This window comes from Suillus clintonianus (assembly GCF_016758775.1).
Source record: "Suillus clintonianus strain FC179 chromosome Unknown DEU56scaffold_12, whole genome shotgun sequence".
NCBI lineage: Eukaryota > Fungi > Basidiomycota > Agaricomycetes > Boletales > Suillaceae > Suillus > Suillus clintonianus.
The window spans coordinates 429,934-454,647 of NW_024539236.1; the positions used below are offsets into that span (position 1 = coordinate 429,934).

At 49.6% G+C, this 24,714-nt stretch overlaps 5 protein-coding genes across 5 annotated transcripts; 3 read left to right on the forward strand and 2 right to left on the reverse strand.

The window, feature by feature from the left end:
• Positions 1–56: 56 nt before the first annotated feature.
• Positions 57–4,307, reverse strand: DEU56DRAFT_971088 (uncharacterized protein; the record flags this gene model as incomplete). Its single annotated transcript, XM_041359450.1, has 7 exons — positions 3,416–4,307; positions 2,461–3,287; positions 2,040–2,399; positions 1,790–1,979; positions 309–1,660; positions 198–287; positions 57–158 (listed from the first exon to the last, which is right to left on the reverse strand). Exons 1-7 carry the CDS (start codon positions 4,068–4,070, stop codon positions 57–59), a joined length of 3,576 nt encoding a protein of 1,191 aa, XP_041212255.1. The 5' UTR covers positions 4,071–4,307.
• Positions 4,308–7,218: 2,911 nt separating this feature from the next.
• DEU56DRAFT_729811 (UbiA prenyltransferase) lies at positions 7,219–8,450 on the forward strand (the record flags this gene model as incomplete). Its single annotated transcript, XM_041348122.1, has 7 exons — positions 7,219–7,303; positions 7,355–7,507; positions 7,560–7,677; positions 7,729–7,817; positions 7,867–7,954; positions 8,016–8,052; positions 8,106–8,450. The coding sequence occupies 7 exons, from the start codon at positions 7,219–7,221 to the stop codon at positions 8,448–8,450; spliced, it is 915 nt and encodes a 304-aa protein (XP_041212256.1).
• Positions 8,451–10,982: 2,532 nt separating this feature from the next.
• On the reverse strand, positions 10,983–13,653 carry DEU56DRAFT_85889 (glycoside hydrolase family 16 protein). Its single transcript, XM_041355299.1, has 8 exons — positions 12,646–13,653; positions 12,254–12,592; positions 12,189–12,195; positions 12,022–12,134; positions 11,801–11,950; positions 11,585–11,748; positions 11,350–11,524; positions 10,983–11,302 (listed from the first exon to the last, which is right to left on the reverse strand). Exons 1-8 carry the CDS (start codon positions 13,386–13,388, stop codon positions 11,272–11,274), a joined length of 1,722 nt encoding a protein of 573 aa, XP_041212257.1. The 5' UTR covers positions 13,389–13,653; the 3' UTR covers positions 10,983–11,271.
• Positions 13,654–15,920: 2,267 nt separating this feature from the next.
• DEU56DRAFT_978159 (glycosyl transferase family group 2-domain-containing protein) lies at positions 15,921–19,969 on the forward strand. Its single transcript, XM_041359677.1, has 16 exons — positions 15,921–16,196; positions 16,254–16,453; positions 16,516–16,624; positions 16,675–17,065; positions 17,121–17,230; positions 17,284–17,321; positions 17,377–17,517; positions 17,573–18,044; positions 18,094–18,163; positions 18,217–18,567; positions 18,620–18,742; positions 18,798–18,812; positions 18,863–19,085; positions 19,139–19,408; positions 19,463–19,493; positions 19,550–19,969. The coding sequence occupies exons 1-16, from the start codon at positions 16,143–16,145 to the stop codon at positions 19,586–19,588; spliced, it is 2,637 nt and encodes an 878-aa protein (XP_041212258.1). The 5' UTR covers positions 15,921–16,142; the 3' UTR covers positions 19,589–19,969.
• An 878-nt stretch (positions 19,970–20,847) lies between these two features.
• DEU56DRAFT_85990 (glycosyl transferase family group 2-domain-containing protein) lies at positions 20,848–24,636 on the forward strand. Its single transcript, XM_041355312.1, has 16 exons — positions 20,848–21,104; positions 21,164–21,360; positions 21,415–21,523; positions 21,582–22,008; positions 22,059–22,168; positions 22,225–22,262; positions 22,327–22,467; positions 22,540–23,014; positions 23,074–23,143; positions 23,202–23,552; positions 23,599–23,721; positions 23,771–23,785; positions 23,843–24,065; positions 24,119–24,385; positions 24,449–24,479; positions 24,533–24,636. The coding sequence occupies exons 1-16, from the start codon at positions 21,057–21,059 to the stop codon at positions 24,569–24,571; spliced, it is 2,664 nt and encodes an 887-aa protein (XP_041212259.1). The 5' UTR covers positions 20,848–21,056; the 3' UTR covers positions 24,572–24,636.
• The last annotated feature ends 78 nt before the right edge of the window (positions 24,637–24,714 follow it).

The following is a 24,714-nucleotide window of genomic DNA, read 5'->3' on the forward strand; positions in this document are numbered from 1 at the left end:
TGGCGAGGTGAAGAAAGGCCTGCGTGGGTGGTCAAGGAAGTGAGGGGCGTGACGACTCAATCCTCCTCCTCCTCCTCCATCACATTATGCAACGGTGCCCCATGCACATACCTCGCGGGACTATCCCGCCCGTTCCCTTCATACAACACACTCAGGGGCTGCAGAAGTTCCTCACTCTGCAAGCCTTCCGTGCGCACAGGCGCCTCAACAACCTCCACGGGGGTCACTACAACAGGCTCTAGCTCAACCACAGGTACGGGCGGCAGCGGTGACTCCTTCGTTTGAGCCTGCGACAATGTCGAACGCACGGGGAGCTTTGATATCGGCACGGGAGTAGTCATAGATGACTTTTTCTCGCGCTCGCGGTACATCTCAATCAGCGCAGCCGTCCGACTCTTTTCCTGATCCTTATCTCCCTTCTCCGGCGTCACGGGTGCAACAGCTATAAGCTGCGGCATGGTCATAATCCCTGTACCCGAGAACACGCCCTGCGTCTCCTTTGCTGCATGATGGTCTTCGTACACTAACTCTGGCCCATCGAGCTGGATGGAGTGCGTCCGGGAAGTTGGTGCATAGTCGCTTTCTTCGGTGTCCATCGAGCCTCGCAGGGGCTGGGGGTAAGAACTTATATCGGTGTTTGCGGGTATGGGAAACTTCGACAGCGAGGGTCTCTCAGGGCTTCCATAGCGCACCTGCTCATCTCCATCTGAGTCCTCGCCCAAGCTCGTTGGCTGCGGCGAAGGCGGAGGCCTGCGTTCTGGATGCAGATCAAAGTACCCCATACGCTTCGGCCCACTGGAGGTCGTCGTCTTTGGATACGACATCACACTGTCCACATCCACATCCTCGCTCTGTACGCTCGGCGCCACGGTGGGCTCAGGCAGCGGCTCAGGCTCATCAACGCTCGGCGGCAACTTCGCAAGCGCCACGCCCGCAAGCACTTGTGCTACCTCATGGCTCGCGATCTCCGGGTCTTGCATGCCCTTCTTGCGCCCACCGAATGGGCGAATATCAGCATCCTGCCCACCCATCCGCCGGCTGTGCGTCGCGACCAGAATATCCACCCAAGCATCGTCCTTCGAGCGCCTTCTCTCATGCCTGTCTCTGTCTCCGGCAGATGAAGAAGTCGTATTATTCAGCTCATCATCTGAGTAGCTCGCCAGCCTTGTTTCAAAATCCACTATTGCCTCGGCGTATTCAGCAGGGGCGACTCCCGAGCGGCGAAAACTGGGGTGGACGCGAAAGCGCGAAGCGAAATTGCGCGCAGATGTTGGGGAGAGGGGCGAGTCGGAGGCTCTACGCTCGAGCTTTGAGTCTCTGTCCTTGTCCTTTGAGGGCGGCGCTGGCGGCTTGTCATTGTCTTGTGGCTGGGTATACAGCGGTGCAGAGATAGTCACCATCGGCCGAGTGGAAGGAGCTGGGCGTGGGGTGGAGGGTCGATCGTCTGAAGCTACTGGAGAAAGCATTCCTGGTGTACCGGGCGACATCGTACCCGCGCTACCCGAAACACCAGGCTTCTGTAGTGAAAGAACCTTGCTCCCATTCGATCTCAGCAGTCCCTCAAATTCGACTTCGCGATATGACGGACTCTTAGGGACGTGCCCAACAACGTATGGACGTCCGTTGAGTGTAGCAGCGGGTTTCCATGGACGAGATTTGGCTGTATATGGAAAGAAATTAGTTGTGATTGAAGACGGACATCCGGGTGGAACGAAAGCGAGGAGAAGGTGCAGAGGAAATGATTAAGGGGAAGAAAGGTTGAAACATTGAAAAGGAAACGACCACTCACTATTAGGGGACAGGAACAGAAATGGTAGCCTTCGCTTCCCACCACTGTCCTTGGCAAGCTGTTGGCGGTACTCCAAAGGCACAAACTCCTCAAACAAAACGAGTGTCGTGCTTGTTCTTGGGTCTGTGCCACCAGTCGCGGGCAAGGGAGAGGATATAGATGCAGATATCGGAAGAGACTTAAATTCAATCTAAGCGAGGGGTCAGCACAAGAGAAAGCGAAAGATACGCTTAAGAACTGAAGCACCCACCAATGCCCAGTTACACTCCCTCTCGACCTCTGTTGTAGGCCCCTCTGCACTCGAGATCCCGCCAACTTCCTCCCTCCAACCCCCTCCCCAAACCAAATCGCAAAACACGTCCACAAACGCCTCTTCCACCACCTCTTCCGTGCCGAGGACTGGCTCTGTATCCCAGCCAAAAGCAGGCAAGGTCCTGGCAGTCTTCTTGAGCTTTTTGGTAAGATCGGCATTGTGCGAGGGCCACGCGGAGATCGTGTGGGTAACAGGCGTGCTAAATTGTAAGGTAGCGCTTAGAGGTGCGTCTGTGCGAGTGAAACCAGTCGTAGAGAAGTCAGTCCACGTGAGAGTAGCCCGTTTTGCAGCACGAGCCTATATGTCAACAAAGGGGCGGTAAGCACCATTGAAAATATGGCATGGATGTTATACGCACCGTCCGCGCGCCTTCCGTTAAATCAAACTGCAACTTCTTGTCATCCGCAGCGACCGCTCCGAATCCCATCGTCTCAAACTCCCCCCACTTCAATTCCGTAAGACTTCTGAACCTCTCCTCGCCCTCCCGTAGTCCCAGACCCGTGATACCATCCCTGTCATCAGATAGAGAAGACGACGTGCTGTTTGTCGCAGATGCTGGAGCGACACCGGGTCCAGTGTATGGGTGCACATGGGACGGTAGGTCCATACGCTTCTTGTATGCTTCTGAGTATCTCGGAGGTAGTTTGAGCGAAGGCGGAACAATCCTTTCCCATTCCTTCGACCCCGCTAGGCCGTGCCCATGAGACCGATGTGCCCAGCTTGCAGCAGTGTTTACTAGATCTTGGCTATACATCCGTACGTTACGCCTTACACTTACGACACGCACCGTACGTGCACCCCTGCGCGCTTGTGGGCGTTCATGCTTGGCTGAGTGATGCAAGGCAGGGAGAGTGGCAGGGTAGGAGCGGATCCATTCTTTGAGCCGGGTAGGAACACCGAGGTCAGATGTAGATTGCCAACGAATGAAGGAAAGAAGGAGATGTTCGGTGGCGTTAACGGCGCGGAGGTAGTGGATATAGGTGTGGTGGAATGCCAGAGTGGCGGGGCCGAGTCCGAATAACAAGGGTCCGAATAACGGGGAGAGGGTTGGAGGCGTATGTCCGGAGCTCGCGCTGTGCGCTGTGAACCGAATGAGCAGGCTCAACAGAGTGAGTAGGATCGAGCGCAGAGTTGAGGAGAGAGGTGGGAGGAAGGTGGAGAAGTGTTTCGGGGGATAGTTCTGTACTACAATAAAGTTAGTAAGGTCATTGAATATTGAATATGAGCGTTTAATGTGAAGGAGTGATTGCAATGCAAGGCAGAAAAACGTGAAAAGTGAGGGTGAAATGGAAGAGACCAGAAAAGACGCTCACCTGCTTCAGAGTCTCGGAACTCTGTATAATGGTCCCAAGCAATAAGGCCTCTCACCGCCTGTCCACCAACGACTCTGACGACTCTGGCCAGTCCCCACCGTATGCACATGCCAAGTGCGTGCGGACCTGCGAGCCTGGCCTCCTCCCTCCAACGGTGTTCTGCGTCGATTCCGCCCGTGCACGTTTCTAAAAACGCTCTGACAAGCCTCTTGACGGAGCTAGCTGTGACATCAAGTGCCAGAGTCGAGAAAATAAAGGGAGTGGTCAATGCTCTAGTGCCCAGTTCGCTGGCCACGACGTCCACGATGCGTGCGACTTCATCGAGACCCAGTATAACGTGTCGCTGATAAGACAGGTATCCGTAGTCATGCTCTTGCTGCTCGTGGTCAATATCTTTGGGTTCCAAATTCAAAGGGAGAAAAGACCCATCAGGAATGTGAGCGAACGGGTCTGTCTCGGGAGTGCTGAGGGTTCGGCTCCGTGGTTTCTGTTTCACAAGAGTACTAGGAGGTGTGCTCCTGCCACCATTGACATCTTTGGCGGAACTCCTACTATTTACGCGCCCAAACTCGTCCAAAGATCCGTCGTGGTTGCCACTGGATTGCTTCTTGCCTGTTGTCGAAGTAGTGCGGGCTCGCGAGAATATACTGGGCATCGAGAGCCGACGATTCCGGTTTTTGCAGACTGCTGGTAGTGATGATGTGTTGCGTTGTTCAGCTTAAACCGAAACTTTGAAAATGAGAGTGTAATCCAGCCGAATTATCAGGTGGTCGTCGTTGTGGGTGCAGTCCAGCGTCGATGTTGTATGTCCCTATGAGCGCTGTGGAGGACGACAGCGCACAATCGAAATTTTGTGAGCTCGTGCCGCTTGACGACGAGGAGTAAATGAGAAAGACACGGTAACGGACTCAAACCAGCAACAGGATTTCTGGCAGCGCCAGTTTCTCAGGATCGACTTTCGTGCTCACTACTCTCTTTCTACACTCTCATGCGCGCTCAAAGCTTGGAAACAGGTCCTGCTCGTCGTCGAAGACGCTCGACGACTTCTCCGGCGGCCATTTTCATTTTTTATATGTAAGTACGTATACACAGGCACCGTCGAATGTCGACATGTTCAAGTTGCCTTCTGAAATGTCAACTTTGACGCCCCAGTCATCAAGTTCATCCAGGGAAAATACCAGCATGGGCTTGTCTCCAAAGTACTTTCGACGATGAGCTCGAGAGCGCGTGCAATGAGCATCCCTTCTCCAACCAAGGAGTCCCACACTTTGTCTATAATCATTGATCAATCGATCAATCGATCACGTTCCATCTTCATCACGTTCCGTCCTGTCCTGATCCGTTCTCATCGTTAATAGGGTCATTAATAGGTGAGCAATGAATGGCCTTCCGTAGCCTTCCAGTGTGAAACACCTCATGCTACGCAGAATCGCAGTGCACTACACTTGACACACCAAGCGTCTGGTTTGATCTTCCATTGACACCAGATATCACCTTGGCAATCCCACGGAATTTGGGCAGTTAACAATGCGCACCTATCATATGCATGCGACCGTGAATTCGTGACAGGGCCCATTGTCTCTGTCGGGAAAAAAAACTGCTTGCGGATTGCCCTACCGAAATCAAAGACGTCGCTTCTGGAATCCAGCAAATGAAAACATCATAGCATACGTATGAACCTCTTTAATACACCAAGCAGACCTTATCATCCGCTCGTATACCTACATCGTACTCAGCGGCCCCTACTAGCTCCGCACCAAAATCCCTGCCGATTTGGTCGCGGTCGCATGCCCTTCATAAGCCGAAATTCTATGCTCCCGAAAATCTTATCTTCACCCCTGATAGCGATGACATCGAAGATGCATTTTCGATTTGCAGGCGAAGTGATGGTGCAATCGGCTGAAGCTGAGCCTTTTTTTTTTCGTTTGGATAACGTGTGTGCTTTTGACCGACCTTTTCTTAAACTGTCAGCGCTCGTACCAGAATTTCCGTACTCACATAAACACCTGTGACAATTGTGTCCAAAAATTTTCGGATTTCTCCGTCGCACATATCTTGATCTGGGCCACCACATACTAATAAAAGCCCCCCGTTGAGGCTTCAGTTTGAACAGTAAATTTGCGGTGAATGTGCATAGACGGGCTGTGTGTGCATAGGCACAGGCTCGGCCGCATCAGGGGACATGTCCATCAATATTCTCCAGCGTGTTTACACCGCCTGTTGCCTCTATCTTCTGCATGGGGTAAAATCGTTGTAATCCCCGATGCGATACGGTGAGCACAACAACTTACTATTCTGGCAAGTTTACTTATCTCAATCTCATACCGAACAGTGTTGAGCTCTCGACTATCAAACCCATCCTAGATATCGTGACACAAATGTCAATGACCCGCGACACCCATAAGTACGCTGCCTGATAAGCACTTTCATCGCCAATCAGCGGGGAATTCAGGCGGTTGAGCGGCTGGCTGACACAGGAAATAATGGTACGACTTTCTGTGATTGACATAAATACCTGTGCGATGAAGGGTTACAGTTGTCTTTAAACTTTATACACTCACTTGGTTGCGAATTCTGGGCAGACTATGTACTTACCTCATGTTTACAGATAGGGCAAGCCAGATCACACGTTGTGGTTCTTATTACATACACATGAGGTTCGAACGTGTTTGCATGTGAAGCGAACACGAATTCCAACCCAACAGCACCCAGTATTAGAGAACCGTTGGAGCCGCGTCGTCAATGTATGTCGTGGATAGCGGACAGTACGATGAACTTACCTCAGATCCGACCACTGACCAGTGACCACGATCGAAAGTGGCTTTTAGGCCGATTACTTACATGTAACGTCGTATAACATAAGTATGTTTTCGCTCCGGAAGTTTGCCGAAAGCCTTATAAGTATGTCCTGAAGGTTCTAAGTCGGATCCGGCAGGCCGTGGATCAACAGGACCCCCGACATACTATGACTAACCTGATCACCGATTCATCCAGTGAGGGTTACCAACGGTTTAGACGTGTGGTTGTTGACGCATAGGTGGTAGTGGTGACACTACATATACTATTCATATGCCGATGTGGATAGGGCTGGTGTTCAAGTCATTGACCGCGAGCCAAATAAGTTTCCAAGTTACTCACGTTTTAATGGCAGTCGTACGACTTAACGTACGCAATTTCAGGCCCCATCTTTGCGCCGGCATAGCATACTAATGAAGAGGCTGTAGCTAGCTGACTGCACAATATTGTTAGACTGCTGCAAAGCATTGTCACATGATGGGCTGATTGACAACCGTGGTGTTATCAGGACGACGTGATTACAGTTACCGGCCTTGCCAAGTGGAGGAGTGCTCAATTCACGGTGTACCAGCAAAATGAATGTCTGCCAAACAATGCTAGAGCTACTCGGAACAACTTTTGGATTAGCAGTATGAGTCTCACGATCAGCACCCTTCCTGGCAGCGGGAATGTTTTGCCTGCTCTCCTCCTCGCCCAGACGGTATGTCAATCTCAGGGGTCCTGATAGTTCGCAAATTTGCTTATCATTTACGTAATTTCTCAATCATCTAATTTAGTTTAGGAAGTGGTCAATGTAGCGAATTGCGTCTTTGGGTGCGGTTAATACACTGGCAGTGCGTTCAGGTCCGCTCACCGTAATCAAACTAAAACTTTTTAGGTATCAAACGGAAGGGACCCGACGCGAATATCTGAAGCTCGCTTCAACATGCGTAAGGGTATAAAATGAGCATAGCTGGTTGCCTGGGTTTATTCGCCCCAGTTTTTCCCTTCCTTGCAAACTTGTCCCAATGCCCTCCAAGGCGAGATCATTGCTTGAGCTCACCAGGCTCCACTGGTTCCCAGTGGGGTCTGACTTCATGTTCTGGCCCTTCGGTATGTAACACTACCTGTTGGTTGGTGCTGATTTTAATTCATCGTACCTAGCATGGGGTTCTCTGGCAGCATCATATCATGTGGCATTACCCATGGATGAAGTTGTAAAAAATACTTTGTTCTATGCATTGTTGGGCACATTGGTACACAGCGCAGGCTGTGTCATAAATGACATGTGCGATCGTGAGTTCGATCGCAAAGTTGGTACGTTAGTTTCGTCCTCGCTGTAACTAGTCTCTTGACGCTGTTCGATTAGAACGTTCGAAAACACGACCGATCGCATCCGGAGCTGTGACCATGACGGAGGCCTCAATTCTTCTATTCGTTCTTGTTGCTGCCATCTTTTACATGTTTTCGACTGCTGGCACTGCGGCGTGAGTAGATTATTCTACGACCATTAAGGCTCCTCTGACGAACCATTCTAGTCTCACGCTTGGTCTTATTGGGCTCCCGACGTGTGGCGGGACATATCCGTTGATGAAGCGCTGGATGTACTGGCCTTCTTTGTTCCTCGGTATGGCTTTTTTTGAATTTCAAAGCATACCTTCTTAATTAGGTCCAAGGTTTTGCTGCTAGCTGGGCTGTCCCATTCACATGGGTGTCAATTACGGGTGAGTTTGATTGGGGCATGATCCTGAACGTCGGCATTGCGTCATGCTGGTGAGTGCCAACAATGCGTTCATTCTGTGGAGTGCTGACGATGCCTCTATAGCTGGACATGTTTGTATGACACTATCTATGCATGCCAGGTGACTACCCTCTGATTTTCTACTGAATGCATGTATTGATTATATCATCTCAGGACAAGAAGGATGACGAAAAGGCTGGTGTCAAGTCTATGGCGGTCCGCCTGGGTGATGGCATTCGTCCTGCATTGAGCGTGTTCGATGTGACCTTTTTTGGGTGTCTTCTGTGGGCTGGATACCTGAACGGCCAGCACCTCCCCTTCTACGTCATGAGTGTCTTCGCGCCGTTCTTCCTGTGTCTCTGGCACATCTGGTCATTTGATCACAACGATCCCCGAGACAGCTGGAACAAATTCACGGTACGTTTTACTGATATCATCCAGTTTGCTCATTCTGATATCGTGTTGTACTACAGGCTGGTCGCCACGGTGCAGCGTTGGTCTGTGCGGGATTGGTCGTAGACCATTACTTTAATCTCGCGTCCCTCGCTATTTGAGTACGCCCTTAACCCGATAGATTCGATTGCGCAATTCCATCAACATCCATGTTAATGTACATTTTACAATAACCTGAAGCTCGTGTTTCTCTTGCGTTATTGTTTCGTGTATTCGAATCTACCTAATCAATAGACATATGCTGGCTTGGACTTCGCGAATAAGCAGTGAGATAGATATTCCTTTCTGATGAGTCAAATCCTTAGCTGAGGACATGCACACCTGGGTATATTTGCAGGTCAAGTTGCACTTGAGCAACAAGAACTACTAAATGCGAGTTCGGCAAGAAATGATGGATTGTGAGGAGTGAGTGAGTGAGTGGGGAGGGTTTAATTCGCTACTGGCATGAAAGGTGAAGACATGTTTTTATAGATTATATGTAAGCGATGTGGCTCGTCGGTACAAAGGATATTCCATCGTCAGCGGAGCGGCACTCCTTACATATGCAAAGTGTATCGCGCAAGCAGGTTGAAAGTTGCTCCGATGCTTCCGGTTGGGAAACGTAAAGCTGTCTTCCTTCAGCAATTCAACTGTGGACCGCTTCTCAGGGGAGATGAAGTGACTAAGTGACGCACGTCTATCGAGTTGCTGAGCGCCAATTTACATAAAATCGAAGGCCTTGCTCGAATGGAGATGCTGCAAAACCTTTGTAGTGAGTCATAGACACTTGGGATTCGATCCACATCCGTCCTCATCTGCAGAAGCTTAAGAAGAAGAACGGTCTACGGTTGCTCCGCTATTTGATGCCCCAGTAGCGCCTCAGCGACCGAGACCTCCAAATCAGACACTGCGGTCGTACACTGCGGTCGTAAACATTGCGCCTCGGACGCTGCAGTACCATCACAACCCTGATGTCCGTGTAGCGCCTCGGGTATTCCTGAAACGAGGCTGTGTATATCTTTGATCTTTGATGAATGATTGAACGTGGACCGCCGACGAACGTGAATACTCGTCTGGGTTTCCGTAAACAGGGTACTGAGACCCATTCACATTAGCCATCACACACATGCCGCACATACCATAAGTGTATTTGCAATGTATGGGCATGTAAATCTGGTCCGCGGTGTCAGCGGTGGTAGCGGCAATTGTGCCATCAGAATCGAATCTATCGGTCACTTGAATTTCAGCATAATCCTTTCAATAATCTGGCAAAAATACCTTGAACCGGAGCGGATAAAGTCGACAATCAAGATTAATCAAGGGCCGTCATCCGAGAGTATCCTTGAAATCAAGTTCCTCACTTCAGTGCTAGGTTTTCATACAAGTATGGGCTATCAGCAATTTGACAGGGGCATACCAGTGCGGAGTTCACCACGCCCCCCGGCCAACGATGGTTCGTGGAGATGCGATAGGGGGCTGATGTATGTACTATATGCTTTGCATCGTGTACATGGCAGTTTGTCTCTGATACGGCACGCTATATGTCTGAGCACTAAGAAATGCGTATAAAACAAAGACAAGGGCTTACAGTGCTTCGACGTGTAAAAGTCCATGATCACAAACCTGCATTCAAAGCTGAGATCTGATAAGCATCGCAAGGGGATAAGCAACAATACTCCGGGGATCGCACGAAATGCCGCGTCACGAACACCGTGCCTTTGTTGATACATGTTCGAACTTTGAACAAGTTTGTCTAGCTGATTGAAGGGCCCACAGGTATCGTATACAAGATCAGTCGAGTTGTTCGAACATTAGCACTCTCTCGTAGTTGCCCCAAGTCCTAGTCATGACTATAAGAAGGGAGATTCTCTTGAGAGTCACTCGGGAAGAGTCCGAGACGGCGAGGACGAGTCTGAAATGGCCGGATCATCTGGATGCAGGTCTGCGACAAAGTACTATTCTGCACAATCGGCACGGTTTGCGGAGTTTGAAGTTGCCAGCAGCTGAATACCGCCGAATCATTGCCACAACCAGCTGCGCTTCCCGCCCCTGACCACACGCTGAGCACGACATCGGGTCCATCTTTGCAGCCATGCAGCGGCACACCGAGCTCGCTGCCGTGCCCTTTCTCGACAACCTCTTCCTCTGCTGCGCGAGCCAGCTTAAAGACGATATTCTATAGCCTCAGCCTTACACCGTATTTGTCGTAGTTGCCCCTGGAGTCCTGCCCCCCTCCATAAACGCATCTAAAAATCAGCATTCATTTCGATATTGTGGGCGGTGGGGAGCGGGCAATGATGAGGTGGTGGGGGAGTGATGAGCGCATAGGAGCTTCATTATAACTCCGCTTCGATTTGCTGAGGGCACCATGACTTGCCGAGCGTGCACCCAGACTTTGGCGCAGACGCAGACCTGCACCCAGACCGGCTGTAATTTACACCCTCCCGCGCGAAGGACCCACTTGATGGCTAATCCTCGCAGCCTGCGCTCCCGCGAGGCCAAGTGAGATCAATTAGACATTCACGAGACAGTCACGGTTGTGTTAAATTTGATGATGGCTGTGCTTTTGCAAGCCACTAGGTCACTTTCACACGGAGTTGCAGGCCCTATGTCGGTTCTTGTTCTCGACCTGTCTTTTACCTGTGATGCATCATTCCTTTGCTGAAAATATCACTCGTCCAGGCGCTAACTCTTGATGAAAGAGGTACCGACTGTCAAGTTCCTTCGGGATCTGAGTATGGGCATGCGCTGGCTTATAATGGATGTTTCAACAAGAACCCAATAAGAGGGAGACACAATGATAAGTAAGGTACTACGTCACAGTACTAGGTCCAAATGTCATGATCAAGGTAAGTGAGTCTATAATATGAAAAGGTATGTGCAAATATCGAATCCGTCGGCAGCTCGACTAACAAATCTCCCACATTTTAACGTAGTCCCTGCGACATATCAGAACACGAACATGTCAAAGGACCAAACGACTTACACAATGAACGAACTACTCTCCCCGTCTGAACCCCAGGTGGGATACCACGTGTCCTGTGCCTCCGTGAATTGCAGCATGGCTGTTTTCGAGTTATCTAGCCATGGCTTGCTGCCTGCGTTATCGGGGAACCATCCGTTAGTCCCGCCAACAGCGAGATTAAGAATAAGGTAGAATGCTGTGCGTCGATCGGTGAGGTAAGCACAATACACCTTCATAAGCGTTCATAAGAGCTCACGTTGGTCGAAAGGTGTTGCATTGGTCCCGTTGACCCAAGGGTTCTGCAGAACAATGGGTTGTGTTCCGTTTTCGACCACAGAGGGGAAGTCTCCCCGTGTAAAGAAGGGCTCGTTGAACGAAAGCTCAAGCATATAGTGCAAACGGGTGTCAACGTAAATGCGGCTTTGTCGAGTCTGTCAGGATTTCCTAAACTCGGAAGTCAAGCAGAACTCACAGGAAACTCTCCGTCCACTCCAGCGTATAGGTGTGGAAGTCTTCCCCATAGTCTGTGCGTCGCTGTGTCCACCAGCCGAAAGTCTTGGACACGGCGTTCAAGAACGACAGGGGTCCCCAGTTGAGTGATCCGCGGACATAGTCGATACCCCTGTTCAGAGAGATCAGCAATACAATCCTGGTCAGCAAATCGCGGTTATGTGAAGTGATCAGATGCCTCACTGATCGGGGTAGGTGCGACCGTTTCCGCGTGCTTCCATAATGTCAATTTCACCGCTCATCGGCCATGGTCCGTAGGTGTCATTCACAGGAAGCATCCAAATTGCGGGCCAGAGCTGCAGGGCCGGTTAGTAAGTCATACGGTCTGGTCTCGCCGGTAAAATGCTCACCCAGTCACTATAGCGAGCCAATGGTCAGTCAGTCTGCATGTCAGATCAAAAAAGGTAACACGTACCCCCGTGGGACCTTCGCCCGTACCTCAACTTTTCCATATCGGATGCTTGCACTCTTGCGGGTTGTGATCCTCGCGCTTTGTACTGGGTTGATTACCGCGCCGGTGGAACTGTTGCTTACTGCACCGCAAGACTGGTAGTAGGCAGCGGCGTTAAACGAAGCGTTTGACGTTGTCGGGTTCGTCGCGTTGTACGTGCAGTCGGTAAGGTTGTATGTATAACCGTTAAGGATATTGGCGGAGCCGATCTGGTCTGCTGTCAAGGTAGGGGTTATGTAAAGGTATCCGTTGGACGTGTATGAATTGTTTGTTGAGGACGTCGTCATCTCAAACTCGCCGTTCCTGGGAAGAAATGGTAAGTTACTCGATTCATCCAAAGGTAGAAATTCGCTGACCCAAAACCGCCTAGCTGCACTTCACGGAACCAATTTCCGTTGGCTCCGAAAGTTGTGTCGGTGTCAGAAGAGAAATCTTCATCCAACACCATGCACAAATTACCGTTGATCAACGGTACGCTCTTGTAACCAAAGTAACAGCGCACAGCAGATGCTGCAATACCAAGGAACATGACCGAGTAAGTCAAGAGATAGGCAATCCTCGCATATGGGTCTTTCGTTGTCACCCAAGGTTTGTCCAATGTGCTTGGATCTTCAAGCATGGTGGAACGCATGCGGCTTGTCTTGCTTGGTGGAGCCAGGCTCGGAGAGGTCGAGACTGCTGTCAACGGACGAGCTGGGGGTGCTGCGAATGTTTCACGAAGACGAATACCGGAGGTCACCCGACTGGGGCTATCTCCAGTGTTGGGGCGACTGCCATAATATGAAGTGCTTCGAGGAAGTAGCGATACACCATGACGAGGTATAGGCTCTGAGAGCTCGTGTTGACCTGGTGGTGCAAGAGGCATCGACCCGGTACTGCTTATGGGATCGATGCTAAAGCTAACAACGCTAGCAGGTGGGGAGAAAGGGTTGACGATGGAACTTGCGGCAGTTCCTGCGGTAGAAGGGCGAGAGTGGTTGGAAACCGATGCAGTGGAGTTATGGTGCTGGTGAGATTTGTCCTTTGTTCGTCTCGAGTTATCACCGAGATAGAATGGTGATGGTGGTTTGATACCATCCTTGTCTGCTGATGCTGACATGATGAGTTCAAGGTCTGATGCGTTTGGGAGTGCTGGCAAGTCTCACGGGCGATTGGAAGGTGCTGTATGGGGAACTTTCGGTCGATTTCATTGCAGTTATAAGGCTTGCAAAGCCCTTGGACAAACGCGTCCAAATGATCCCTGAGTTCACCGCCATGACAGGGAACGGCCTAGATTGCTATATCTGCTCATGTTGGACAATCGTTGGGCGAAAGGTACCCATTTGTTCTCTCGAGCGTCAAACTTGAACTGATTGAATCTCGATCGCTCTGACGAGGGAGATTGATCGGATTTCCTTTTTTAGCTTATTACTCCTTCATCATCGGAGATTCGGAGATAATAGAACTGACAGGCCCGTGACAGACCAGGACCAGGACTTGGTACTGCCTCTGACTGCCTGGACTCGGCGGCCGGCTATGCAAGGAAAGCGTGCGTGATGATCAACCTAGTACAAGTGATCCGCTTTGACCAAAATAGGTAATCTATGCCAGCTGCTGTGCCGGAGTATTTTTGTTGCTGAGAAATGCGATATTACTCCGCCATTAATGACCCCCTCGAGCCTCGGCGTAGAGCTTCGCGCGTGTCTGCGCGTGTCTCTGGCAAAGCGCGACTTGTCCCCGACGTCGTTCGGTTCAATGACGCGTCAATAATGTCCACGTCAACCATGGTGACAAGTGACGTAAATACGAGCTCAACAACCTGCAGGGTAATGTGAGCTATAATATAGTTGGCTATCGCATCATCGATGACCTTCAGGAGGGTCCCCTTGGCTGATAACGATAACGACAAGATGCCGCACATTCAGTAATTTTGTAAGAGTTTCAGAAAAAAGGTCTATCCGTCAAAGGGAATCACGCACCCCGACGCCGATGGCTGTACATGGTGTAAGCCTCAAGCCCTCATATTGATATTCAGCGCAGACGCCTTCCCTGCTGATCATGTCGGCATGAGTGATCAAGGGACCCGGTATGCCGAATCGATGTTGTTGCGTGTGATGTTGTGTCAGTGCTTCAGCTTCCGATGATGCATGCACCAAGTCATCAATGCACCGATAAACCCTTTCGAGCTTCATCCACTGAATTATAGCGAATAGCGCAATTATCTTTCTGACCCGGATCTGCCAATGTGATGCGGCCGATATGCGGATAACTCTTGACGACTTCTGACAACCTGCGGCACGTTGCACTGATACCGATGCTTCGACTTCACCGCCAGCAAATCAAGGAAGCGAAGTATGATTGGCAAATATCAAAGCTCGCTTATCGCAGTGTGCGTATGCTAGAATGGCAAGGGTAATTTAATGATTCATCAAGTTCCTGATGAAGATGGTCTTCGTCCGCAGTCACAACAGCGAGCGATAACGCCAAGTTGAAGCAACTGTCAGAGCATTTTGAGTGGAACACGTTCCGGATCATAGGATCATGAGCGCTATTCCCTGCGATGCACGGACAGGTGACAGGCCCATCCATCCAGGGCCAGGAGAATGAGCCTTCATTGATTTATTAGTGTTATTCGGTAGGAAAGAAGGCACAAATCTGCCGTAACGTTTCATGACGAGTTAATGATTCAGAGCTTTGCACAAGTCTGACTCTGCATAGAACTGTAGTAGTATTTCACGAGGATCCACGGTGCAATCGGACCCCCTTCAGTGAGAACGGTAATGCGGATTAAGACTTGCACCGATCTGCCAAGATCACCCTGGAGCTGGCAGATCAGTCATGTTGATCATCATATCAGCAAATCACTGCAAGTTACAACATGTACGTAGTACCTCGGTCCCCGAGTGATCACACCTTTATATGACGAGGTACATTGTTCAATGCGTATAGAGGATAGCGTTCTTGAGTACTCCCAATTCTCCGGGATGAAGTTCACTGTACCTCGTGTCATTGTACGTTAATGTATATTTTTTTTCCTACCAGACAGTCTCACGTCTCACCAATTGAGTTTGACTTGATTCCGTGCCGAGGACTCTGATTACTTGTCGCGGAGCTGAAATAGACTTATGTAATACAAAAGTGAACCACCAACGCGGAGTATCAACTGAGTGCTGCAGGGTTCGAATTCGCCACTAACTTGTATTGGCATGATTTGATCTAGGATCCTACCAGGGGTCTGTGGCCCAAGTAACATCGCAACAGACAGCACAATTGAAGTTTTAATCGGAAGCTCGTCGGGCTGTGAGTCTGGAGGCTAGACCGTGTTTCTAAGCGCGCAGGGGTGACAGGTCACCCGTGTGTTTTCATCACTCCCACATCCAAGTCCTAGGCTATTCGTTGACCAAAAATACTTACCGTTTCAGGTACCCGCACTCACAGTGCCTATAGTCTGTCCTGACTGGATGGCTCTAGATATCGCGTTCTTCTCAGAACCGTTCCGACTTATTCGAATTCTCCCCTTGCAATTAAGTCTACATGCATATCTAAAGAAGATATCAGCCCGATGAGGCCCGATGGTTCCTTTACAGTACGACATTATGATGTACATCCAGGGGTCTGGATGGCATATCCCTTACTTGTTCCCTGGCATGTTATCATCTTTGATCATATCCCCCTTGGTCCAATTTACACTGCTTAGAAGTTCCAAATCCGGTGTCAAGCAGCTGAGCGCTCTTATACCTCTCTACAAATCGATCTTGAACGTATTCCAAGCTCACAACTTTCCCATATCCCTCCCCCCTCGAGCTAGGAACCATCTCTATCCCGCCGCTACTTTCTTTTTTATCTCCTCGCTCTCACGTCAACGTTTTCTACCATGGCCATGGACTACGATGCGTATGATGCACTCCTCCATCACATATTCAAGCAGGTGCGTACACACTTTTTTTACACCGTCTTCTGCTCACAGGTTCCCTTGCCCCCATAGACTCAGGGTGATGCTTGGTTCAAGCCATCCGAGGAGAATATCTCTGCCGGGGTCTGTCTCCGTGTTGAACCTGGTCACTTCCGCGTCTTTCCCTACGAAAACAGCTACCTAGCGCCTTTCGAGGCAGCGGTGCGACTGTTAAATCCCGTCGTCGCTGTCAAAGTGAGGAGTGCTGCAGTCCATGCTGCATTGGCAATTGTGTATGTTGTTTCTCGTCAGCGATCCGGTAACTTTCTGACGGTCCGTATGTCCGTCATAATAGCCCCGAAGATGCATCTGCTATTTATGTCGATCATAACACACGCATTCAGATAGTAGCTTCCATGTCTATGGTGCCAAGAGCCGAAAAGGAACAATGCGGAGCCTTTGTCGTAAGTTCCATTTCTCACTGCGTCGTCACGCTTTTCTGATGAACCCGTAGCGGGACGAAGCTGTTCTCATTCTCTGGTCCGACAACTTGGACAGCATCATACCCTTGTGTCGTGACTTTGAGGAAAAGCTGATTAAGCTTGTCTGGAGACAACGCGCCGCTATCTCCGCAGCCCCCTCTGAGATCATACCATCAACCGTACCGTCGCATGACAACTTGCTAGCAACAAAGGAAGAAACCACAGAAGAAATACCTGTCACTGAGAAAGAACTTTCAAATCGGAAGCCAAAGCCCAAATCGTCATCGTCATTCTGGAAGATCTTCAGCTGGAGCACAACTCGTCAAGAGCACCAAGGCGACCCCGAGAAGGGTGCGAAGAAAGTCCGTCGGACCAAGCTCCTGGCGCCCTGCTACAATGGTTTAGGTTGCGCTTTATCAATATGTAAGAAACTGACATCAGATATGATTACCAAACCTGGACTTACCTCTTTCGATAGTTTTCATCGGTACTGGTGCCAGCATGCTCCTGCAGGAGTCCATGCTTGATGGCCAGTGGATTCGGTTCTGTCTGCTCGTCACAGCCCCACTGTCATTCTGTGTTTCTTTGGTATGTCGTGAGACACAAGACGATTTCTCAATTGAATTGACATGTAATTCAAGTTTTTCTCTCTTCAAATTATCGGCAATATCGGCATGATGTAAGCACTCATTCGGGCTGATCTTGACTTGCCGTTCATTGTTTGAACTTTGTAGTATCGGTCCCGTCTCCCAGTACTATGAAAACTCACGTTACTACTCTGCCACCAAACCCGAGGAGGACAAGGATGTCGATGCGGCTCTTCCTCATGTTACTATCGAGCTTCCTGTCTACAAAGAAAGTCTTGACCAAACAATGTAAGGTCGAAGTTCGAATTTTCTTTCATGTATTCACGGAATTTCTGTCTTTTAGCGCACCGTCTGTGTACTCACTCAAAAAGGCCATGCAGACATATGCACGCCAGGGTGGAACATCTTCGATCTTTGTCCATGACGACGGTCTTCAGCTCCTTTCGGAGGAGGAACGCGCGGAACGCATTGCTTTCTACGCTGATCACAACATAGGCTGGGTCGCACGCCCTCCTCACGAGTCCTCTCCAGATGGGTTCAAACGTGCCGGTCGGTTCAAGAAGGCGTCGAATATGAACTACGGGCTCACGCTTAGCTTGAAACTCGAGAAACATCTCAAGACACTCCTTGAAGCAGAAGAACTAGGGGAGCTAGAGGACGATGGCCAAATTCTGGAGGATCGCGCTTTGAATATGGCTTGTGAAGAACTCTTCATGGAAAGTGGTGAGAAATGGAAGCCGTGGGCTTGTAATGGCAAATCTATCAGAATGGGAGAGATCATCTTGCTTGTCGATTCCGATACCATTGTGCCCGAGGTGAGCTGCACGTTTGCCTTTTTTAAGTACAGAACTGATCCTGGTTTAGGATTGTCTTCGTGATGCTGCACGTGAACTTGCAGAGAGCCCCGAGGTCGCGATCATTCAGCACGAATCAGGTTGGTCAAACTCCGTGCTCCTTGTCTTAGCCATAACTCAATCTCGTACTCAGATGTCATGCAAGTCGCGAACCACTACTTTGAGAATGGTATTGCCCACTTCACTAGGCGAATCAACAAGTGTATCTCCCTTGGTTGTGCGAATGGTGAAATAGCTCCTTTCGTGGGACACAATGCTTTTCTTCGTTGGTCGGCGCTCCAAGATGCCGCGTTTGTAGACCAGGAGGATGGGAAGACGAAGATTTGGTCAGAATCAAATGTGTCCGAGGATTTCGACATGGCTTTGCGACTTCAGCTCAAGAAGTACACCATTCGGTGGGCGACATACTCTGAGGGCGGCTTCAAGGAAGGTGTATCGTTGACGGTCGACGATGAATTGAATCGATGGCAAAAATATTCATACGGTGAGGATGAGCGGTTATGTCAACAGAAGTTGTGCTGACGGTTTTGACAAAGGCTGTAGCGAGTTGATTTTCAATCCCCTTGTTCAATGGTGGAGGAAAGGCCCCATCAACAAACAGCTGCGAATTTTCGTGTGGTCCAATGCACCGGTCCATTACAAGATTAGTATGATGGCATGTGAGTAAGGTCGATGCGAGTTCATGTCCAATTGTGCTGATTTTGGTTTTGAAAGATATGTTTTCCTATTGTAGGACAAGATTTTTTGTTGTTCTTGTGCTATACTCACGGTTTGTACAGATGGTATCGCAGCCTCGGCGCTTTTGTCGGTCCTCAACTATATCCTTCTTGGCCTGGCATTTGAAACGGATGGCTACTATCTACACAGCTTTGAAGTCTTTCTCGCGATTCTGGCCGTGTTTCCTGGATCAGGCAACGTCGGTTACATTCTTCTTGAATACAGACTTGGGCACCGTAGCATATGGGACTCGCTTGTTGAGACTTGCACATGGATCCCTTTCTTGTACGTTCCTCTCGCTTATGTTTTCAGGCCCAAGCTCACGCCAACGCTCGCAGCTTTTTCTTCTTTGGTGGTCTCAGTGTCCACCTTACCACCGCTCTTTTGGCTCACATGTTCTCATACAACATCACTTGGGGAGCAACAAAAAAGGAAGTCGAACGTTCGAATTTCTTCATCGAAGTGCCTCGAATTCTCAAGCGCTTCTGGCTCGCGTTCGCCCTGTCCTTTGGTACCTTCGCTATGATCTTTATCTTCAGTCTCTCTTCCATTGTCGGCCTGGATTGGCAGATTCCGGGTACTTACTGGGCAGTTATCCTCCCTCTTGCGTAAGTGTATTTGTCCAGCCTGGCCACCTACGTCACACTTATCATTTCATATAGGCTCGTCGCTGGGAGTCACATTCTTTTCCCTGTGCGTACTCGTCATCAAGACGTCGTTTCTTGGTAACTGATCGACTTCTATTACAGATTGTCCTTAATCCGTGGTTGATGATTTTCTCGTATTGAGCGGCGGTCGCTGTTTGCTTGTGTTGGAATCTGAAAGGACTATTTGCCAGCATACTACTTTTTCTTGACGTGACAACTCTATGATAGAGGTATCATACAAAGGGTTAATTGTATCATCCAATCATTTATTCGCTGGTGACATTATCAGTTGTACATAGCACACACAGTATGGGAGTACCTACATATTTACTTTTACTATTTTATCGATCATTTCTTGCATAGATCGTATCAATCTGATATTCATAGACGACTTGTTCCGAACACGATGAAGCAATGGTGACTTGTTCCGAACACGATGGAGCAGTGCTGACTTGATGATCATGTTGGAAATATCTTACCGATGTTTGTTGCCAATCTGCGATCATGACAGGTATTAGTGTGGGCGTCCACAATCGACGCGAGGCCTCGCTGGGCCCTCGATCTCTTATCACCGATTGCCTACCACGTGCGTCATGCAATTCGGAAACTTGCTTTAGCGCCACATGCACACGGGTGACTTCGCGCTTAATGATTAGGAATCATTGAATCGGGACACTCATGGTCAAGGTTGGTATCGACGATCATTCCCGCGGCCAGCTCGACGTTATCATTAATGCAAGGAGACACTCGGGGAAAATCAACTATCTACTACCCGACCGGGCGCGCGGGTCTAGGCCTAGGTATTGTATCATGATTTTGATTCCGTGTCTTCCACTGATCTGGGTTCCGAGGTTTCCCTCGAGGCGCGCGCTATCAATCTCCTATCGCTACAGATTGTTACTTGTTTTCTAAAAGTCGACATTTGGAAGAAGTTCGTGGAAAGTCGGATGCAGTGGGACTCGTGATCCGCGTCGATCGCTGCTAACAGGCTTTTGGCAGCTGTCTTTCAACGCAGAGTTGTTTGCGGAACCATTAGTATGTGAACAGTACAGCACGTTTTCGCCAAGGGGCCGGGATGCGATACATTCCGACGTACACCAGGCAGGCCAGGAGTACCCCTTGATCATCAACCAGGCGGCCAATGCGCGATAATGCGGAAACGTTTTCAGGTTTGCGTTAGTCCAGGGACTGACTGTACACTTTCTCCTGACTTGATTGATAGGCCTGACCGGACACCGTTGCTTGGCTTGCGTGATATGTTCGCTCTATCGCGCTTTTTTGAACATCCCTGCGCGGTGCGTTCCTGGTATCGTAAGTAATCCCTGCCCGAGCTTCACAGCCACGCTGTTTCCCTTCAGGCTGATTGATCTAAAAGCCCACGTCAAATATTTCCCTTTACGTCTAGGGTCTGGCCAAGGGGCAGACTAATTATCTTTCGGCGTATCCTAAACGTTCTGTGCTTTCCTGAGAACCGGTGTCATTTTTCCTCCTCGCCACATCAAATTTCACAAGCAGTACGGTAACGGGTCAATGTGAGGCGACCCCGAAGTTCCTCCCTCTTATATACAGTGTTCCCTGGTGTCCTCTCTTCTTCAGCAAGCCAAACGACATGGATTACGACCCGTACGACGCTCTTCTTCATCACGTTTACCAACAGGTCAGGTCGTTTAACGCGTGTAAATACCGTCTGTTATTGATATTTCCGTATCTCAATAGACTCAGGGCGAGGCATGGTTTCGACCCTCAGAAGACATCGCAACAGGTGTCTGTCTTCGTGTGGAGACAGGACATTACCGCGTTTTCCCGTATGATCAGATGTCACTGGCTCCATTTGAGGCTGCAGTCAGACTGCTCAATCCAGTCGTTGCTGTTAAAATCCGCAGTGCCGCCGTTCATGCCGCGTTCTCTACAATGTAAAGATCTCCTATTTTATGCAGAACTATTCACCCTCAACAGGAGCTCCACAGAACTGATGCAGACACTTCGATCTATATTGATTCCGACACGAAGATACAGGTGTTCGATTCTATGAACTGCCTACCCCGGGCCGAGAAGGAACAGTGCGGGGCTTTCATTGTCAGTTAACACCTCATCTCGATCTGTCTCTATGATACTAACGCGCGCGGTACTACAGCGCGATGAACGAGTCATCGTGATATGGTCAGATAGTTTTGACGATATCATACCTTTGTGCCGTGACTTGGAGGAAAAGCTCATCAAGTTGGTTTGGCGCTTCCGTCATGTGACATCATCTGTACCTAGCACCCCGCCTTCCACCAACACCGGGTCAGCTGCCGCTTCTGATGCTAATTTGGCAGAAAAAAATGCGGTGCTCACAGAAGGCATCCCTATCACGGAGAAAGAGCGCAACAATATGCATTCGAAATCATCACGTAAGAAATCGAAGTGGGGCTGGAGTTGGCGCGTGTCACCGGAGAAGAGAGCCATGTATGCCGAAGAAGCTGACCTAGAGAGGGAAGGTTCTTCTGGAAGTCAAGGCCCGCGTCCCCTCCGGCTCTACGCTCCATTTTACTGTGGCCTCGCGACCGCGTTATCAATATGTAAGACATATATTTACTATCTGCTCTTTCGTCATTTAATCCGTCCAAAGTTTTCATTGGCAGTGGTGCCAGCGTCTTGCTGGCCGAATGGCTTCTCGATGACAATTACACTCGTTTCATCTTGCTCGTGACATCCCCCTTCCTCTTTTGTATATCACTGGTGAGACTGATGATAATTTCCCGGATGCGTATGTTAGCTAATCAATCGAACCGTAGTTCTTCTGTTTGCAGCTTGTGGGCAACTTGTCCTTGGTGTAGGTCATTTCCTTAATATCATATTCACGTTACCATTCATTATTTACAAATAACACATCTTAGGCTTGGGCCGGTTGCTCAGTACCATGAGAATTCAAGATATTACTCCGCAGTGCCCCCACCACCGAACAAGGAAGTCGACGCAGCCTTACCCCACATTACCATCGAACTTCCGGTGTTCAAGGAGAGTCTAGAACAAACGATGTGAGATACCTCTCCATTCTTTCGTTCCCTTGGTGCCGGCAGAATAGAACATGCTGACATGTGTTCTATCAGTTCGCCCTCGGTGTTTTCGATCAAGAAGGCGATGCAGACTTACGCCAGGCAGGGCGGCTCGTCTGCTATTTTCGTGCATGACGACGGGTTGCAGCTCATCAGCGCCAAAGAGCGGGAAGAGCGCATTGCATTCTATGCTGACCACAACATCGGATGGGTCGCGCGCCCGAAGCACGATAGTGCACCTGACGGCTTCAAGCGCGCTGGCCGGTTCAAAAAGGCATCGAACATGAACTACGGCCTTGCGTTAAGTTTGAAGCTTGAGAAACATCTGAAGGTGCTCGAAGAGGCTGAGCAGGCGGGTGAGCTGGATGACAGCGAGTACGGCTCTCTCGAAGATAGAGCGCTGGCATTGGCCACGGAGGAGGTTTACAACGAGAGCGGTGGCAAGTGGCGTCCCTGGGCAAGCAATGGGAGGTCTTTACGCGTTGGAGAAATCATTTTGATCGTCGATTCAGACACGATTGTGCCCGAGGTGACAGATCATGCCAGTCTGACGAATTAAGGGGTGCTCATCTTCTGTTCATGTTGCAGGATTGTTTCCGCGATGCCGCACGAGAGCTTGCAGAGAGCCCAGATGTCGGTATCATCCAGCATGAATCGGGTATGTTTCATCCTATCACCAGCGAACGTGAGATGTGCTGACACGTTTTCCATACCAGATGTAATGCAAGTCGCGCATCACTACTTCGAGAACGGTATTGCGCACTTCACACGGCGGATTAACAAGTGCATTTCAATCGGGTGTGCGAACGGGGAAGTAGCTCCTTTCGTGGGGCACAACGCTTTTCTACGGTGGTCGGCTCTCCAGGATGCGGCGTTCATCGATCCTGCAGATGGGAAGAAGAAGATATGGTCCGAGTCGAATGTCTCCGAAGACTTTGACATGGCTTTGCGGTTGCAGCTGAAGCATTACAGTATCCGATGGGCGTCGTACTCCAAGGGTGGATTCAAGGAAGGAGTGTCCCTCACTGTCGATGACGAGTTGAATCGGTGGCAGAAGTACTCATACGGTAAGCATTTATTACTATCAGAAGGACCTCGAGCTAAGATAAGCAGGGTGCAATGAGCTTATATTCAATCCGCTCGTTCATTGGTGGAAGATGGGACCCATTGCTAAGCAGCTCCGTGTTTTCGTGTGGTCTGGAGCCCCAGTGCATTATAAGCTTAGTATGATGGCTTGTAAGTGCTCCTCATCACGTTTATAACACATTAATTGAAACCTATGCAGACATGTTCTCGTATTGTAAGATGGTTTATTTCATTAATGTTTTGTAACCACTGACACGCTATGATATGAAAGACGGCATTGCAGCGGCGGGGGTTCTCTCTTTGCTCAACTACCTGTTGCTAGGCTTTCAAATTGAAATCGATGGGTTCTTCTTACACAGCTTTGAAATCTGGCTGGCATGTACTGTCGTCTTCCCCGGGATTGGAAATCTCGGATTTACGCTTCTCGAGTACCGTCTGGGTCACCGCAATATTCTCGCTTCGGCACTCGAGAACGTGACCTGGATACCTTTCTTGTGAGTGTTAAATCTCTACCGAAGACAAACAAATACTCAGATAACTCTCATAGTTTCTTCTTCTTTGGGGGCCTAAGCATTCACCTGTCTCAAGCATTACTCTCCCATCTATTTTCTTACAACATCACGTGGGGTGCTACGAAGAAGGAGGTCGAGCGGTCCAACTTCTTCATTGAAGTTCCGAGGATCCTAAAGCGCTTTCGCGTTACATTGATACTGTCCATGATCGTTGTGGTGGGGATGATTATCCTTAGCACGTCACTTGTGCCCTCTGGGTGGCGGGTGGACTCGGCTGACTGGGCAGTTGTCATGCCGCTTGCGTGAGTCGTGTATCTGTGCTATTAGCAAACTGCAACTGATAACTAAACTATCTGACCGTGCAGCATCATGGTCGGAAGCCACATTCTCTTCCCTGTATGTCAACAATTGCTCATTCGCTTCCTCACTGACGGGAATTTGGCACACAGATTGTCCTCAACCCTTGGTTGATGATTTTCTCATACTAGAATCAGTACCTGACACTGCATAAATGCTTTTTACGCATTTAGGAATTTTGGCATAGGCTATGTTTACCCTTAACGGTTACTGTCTGTCCATGGACTATGGAATCATCCCCACACACAAATTATATCTAATTACATGTCTGTCG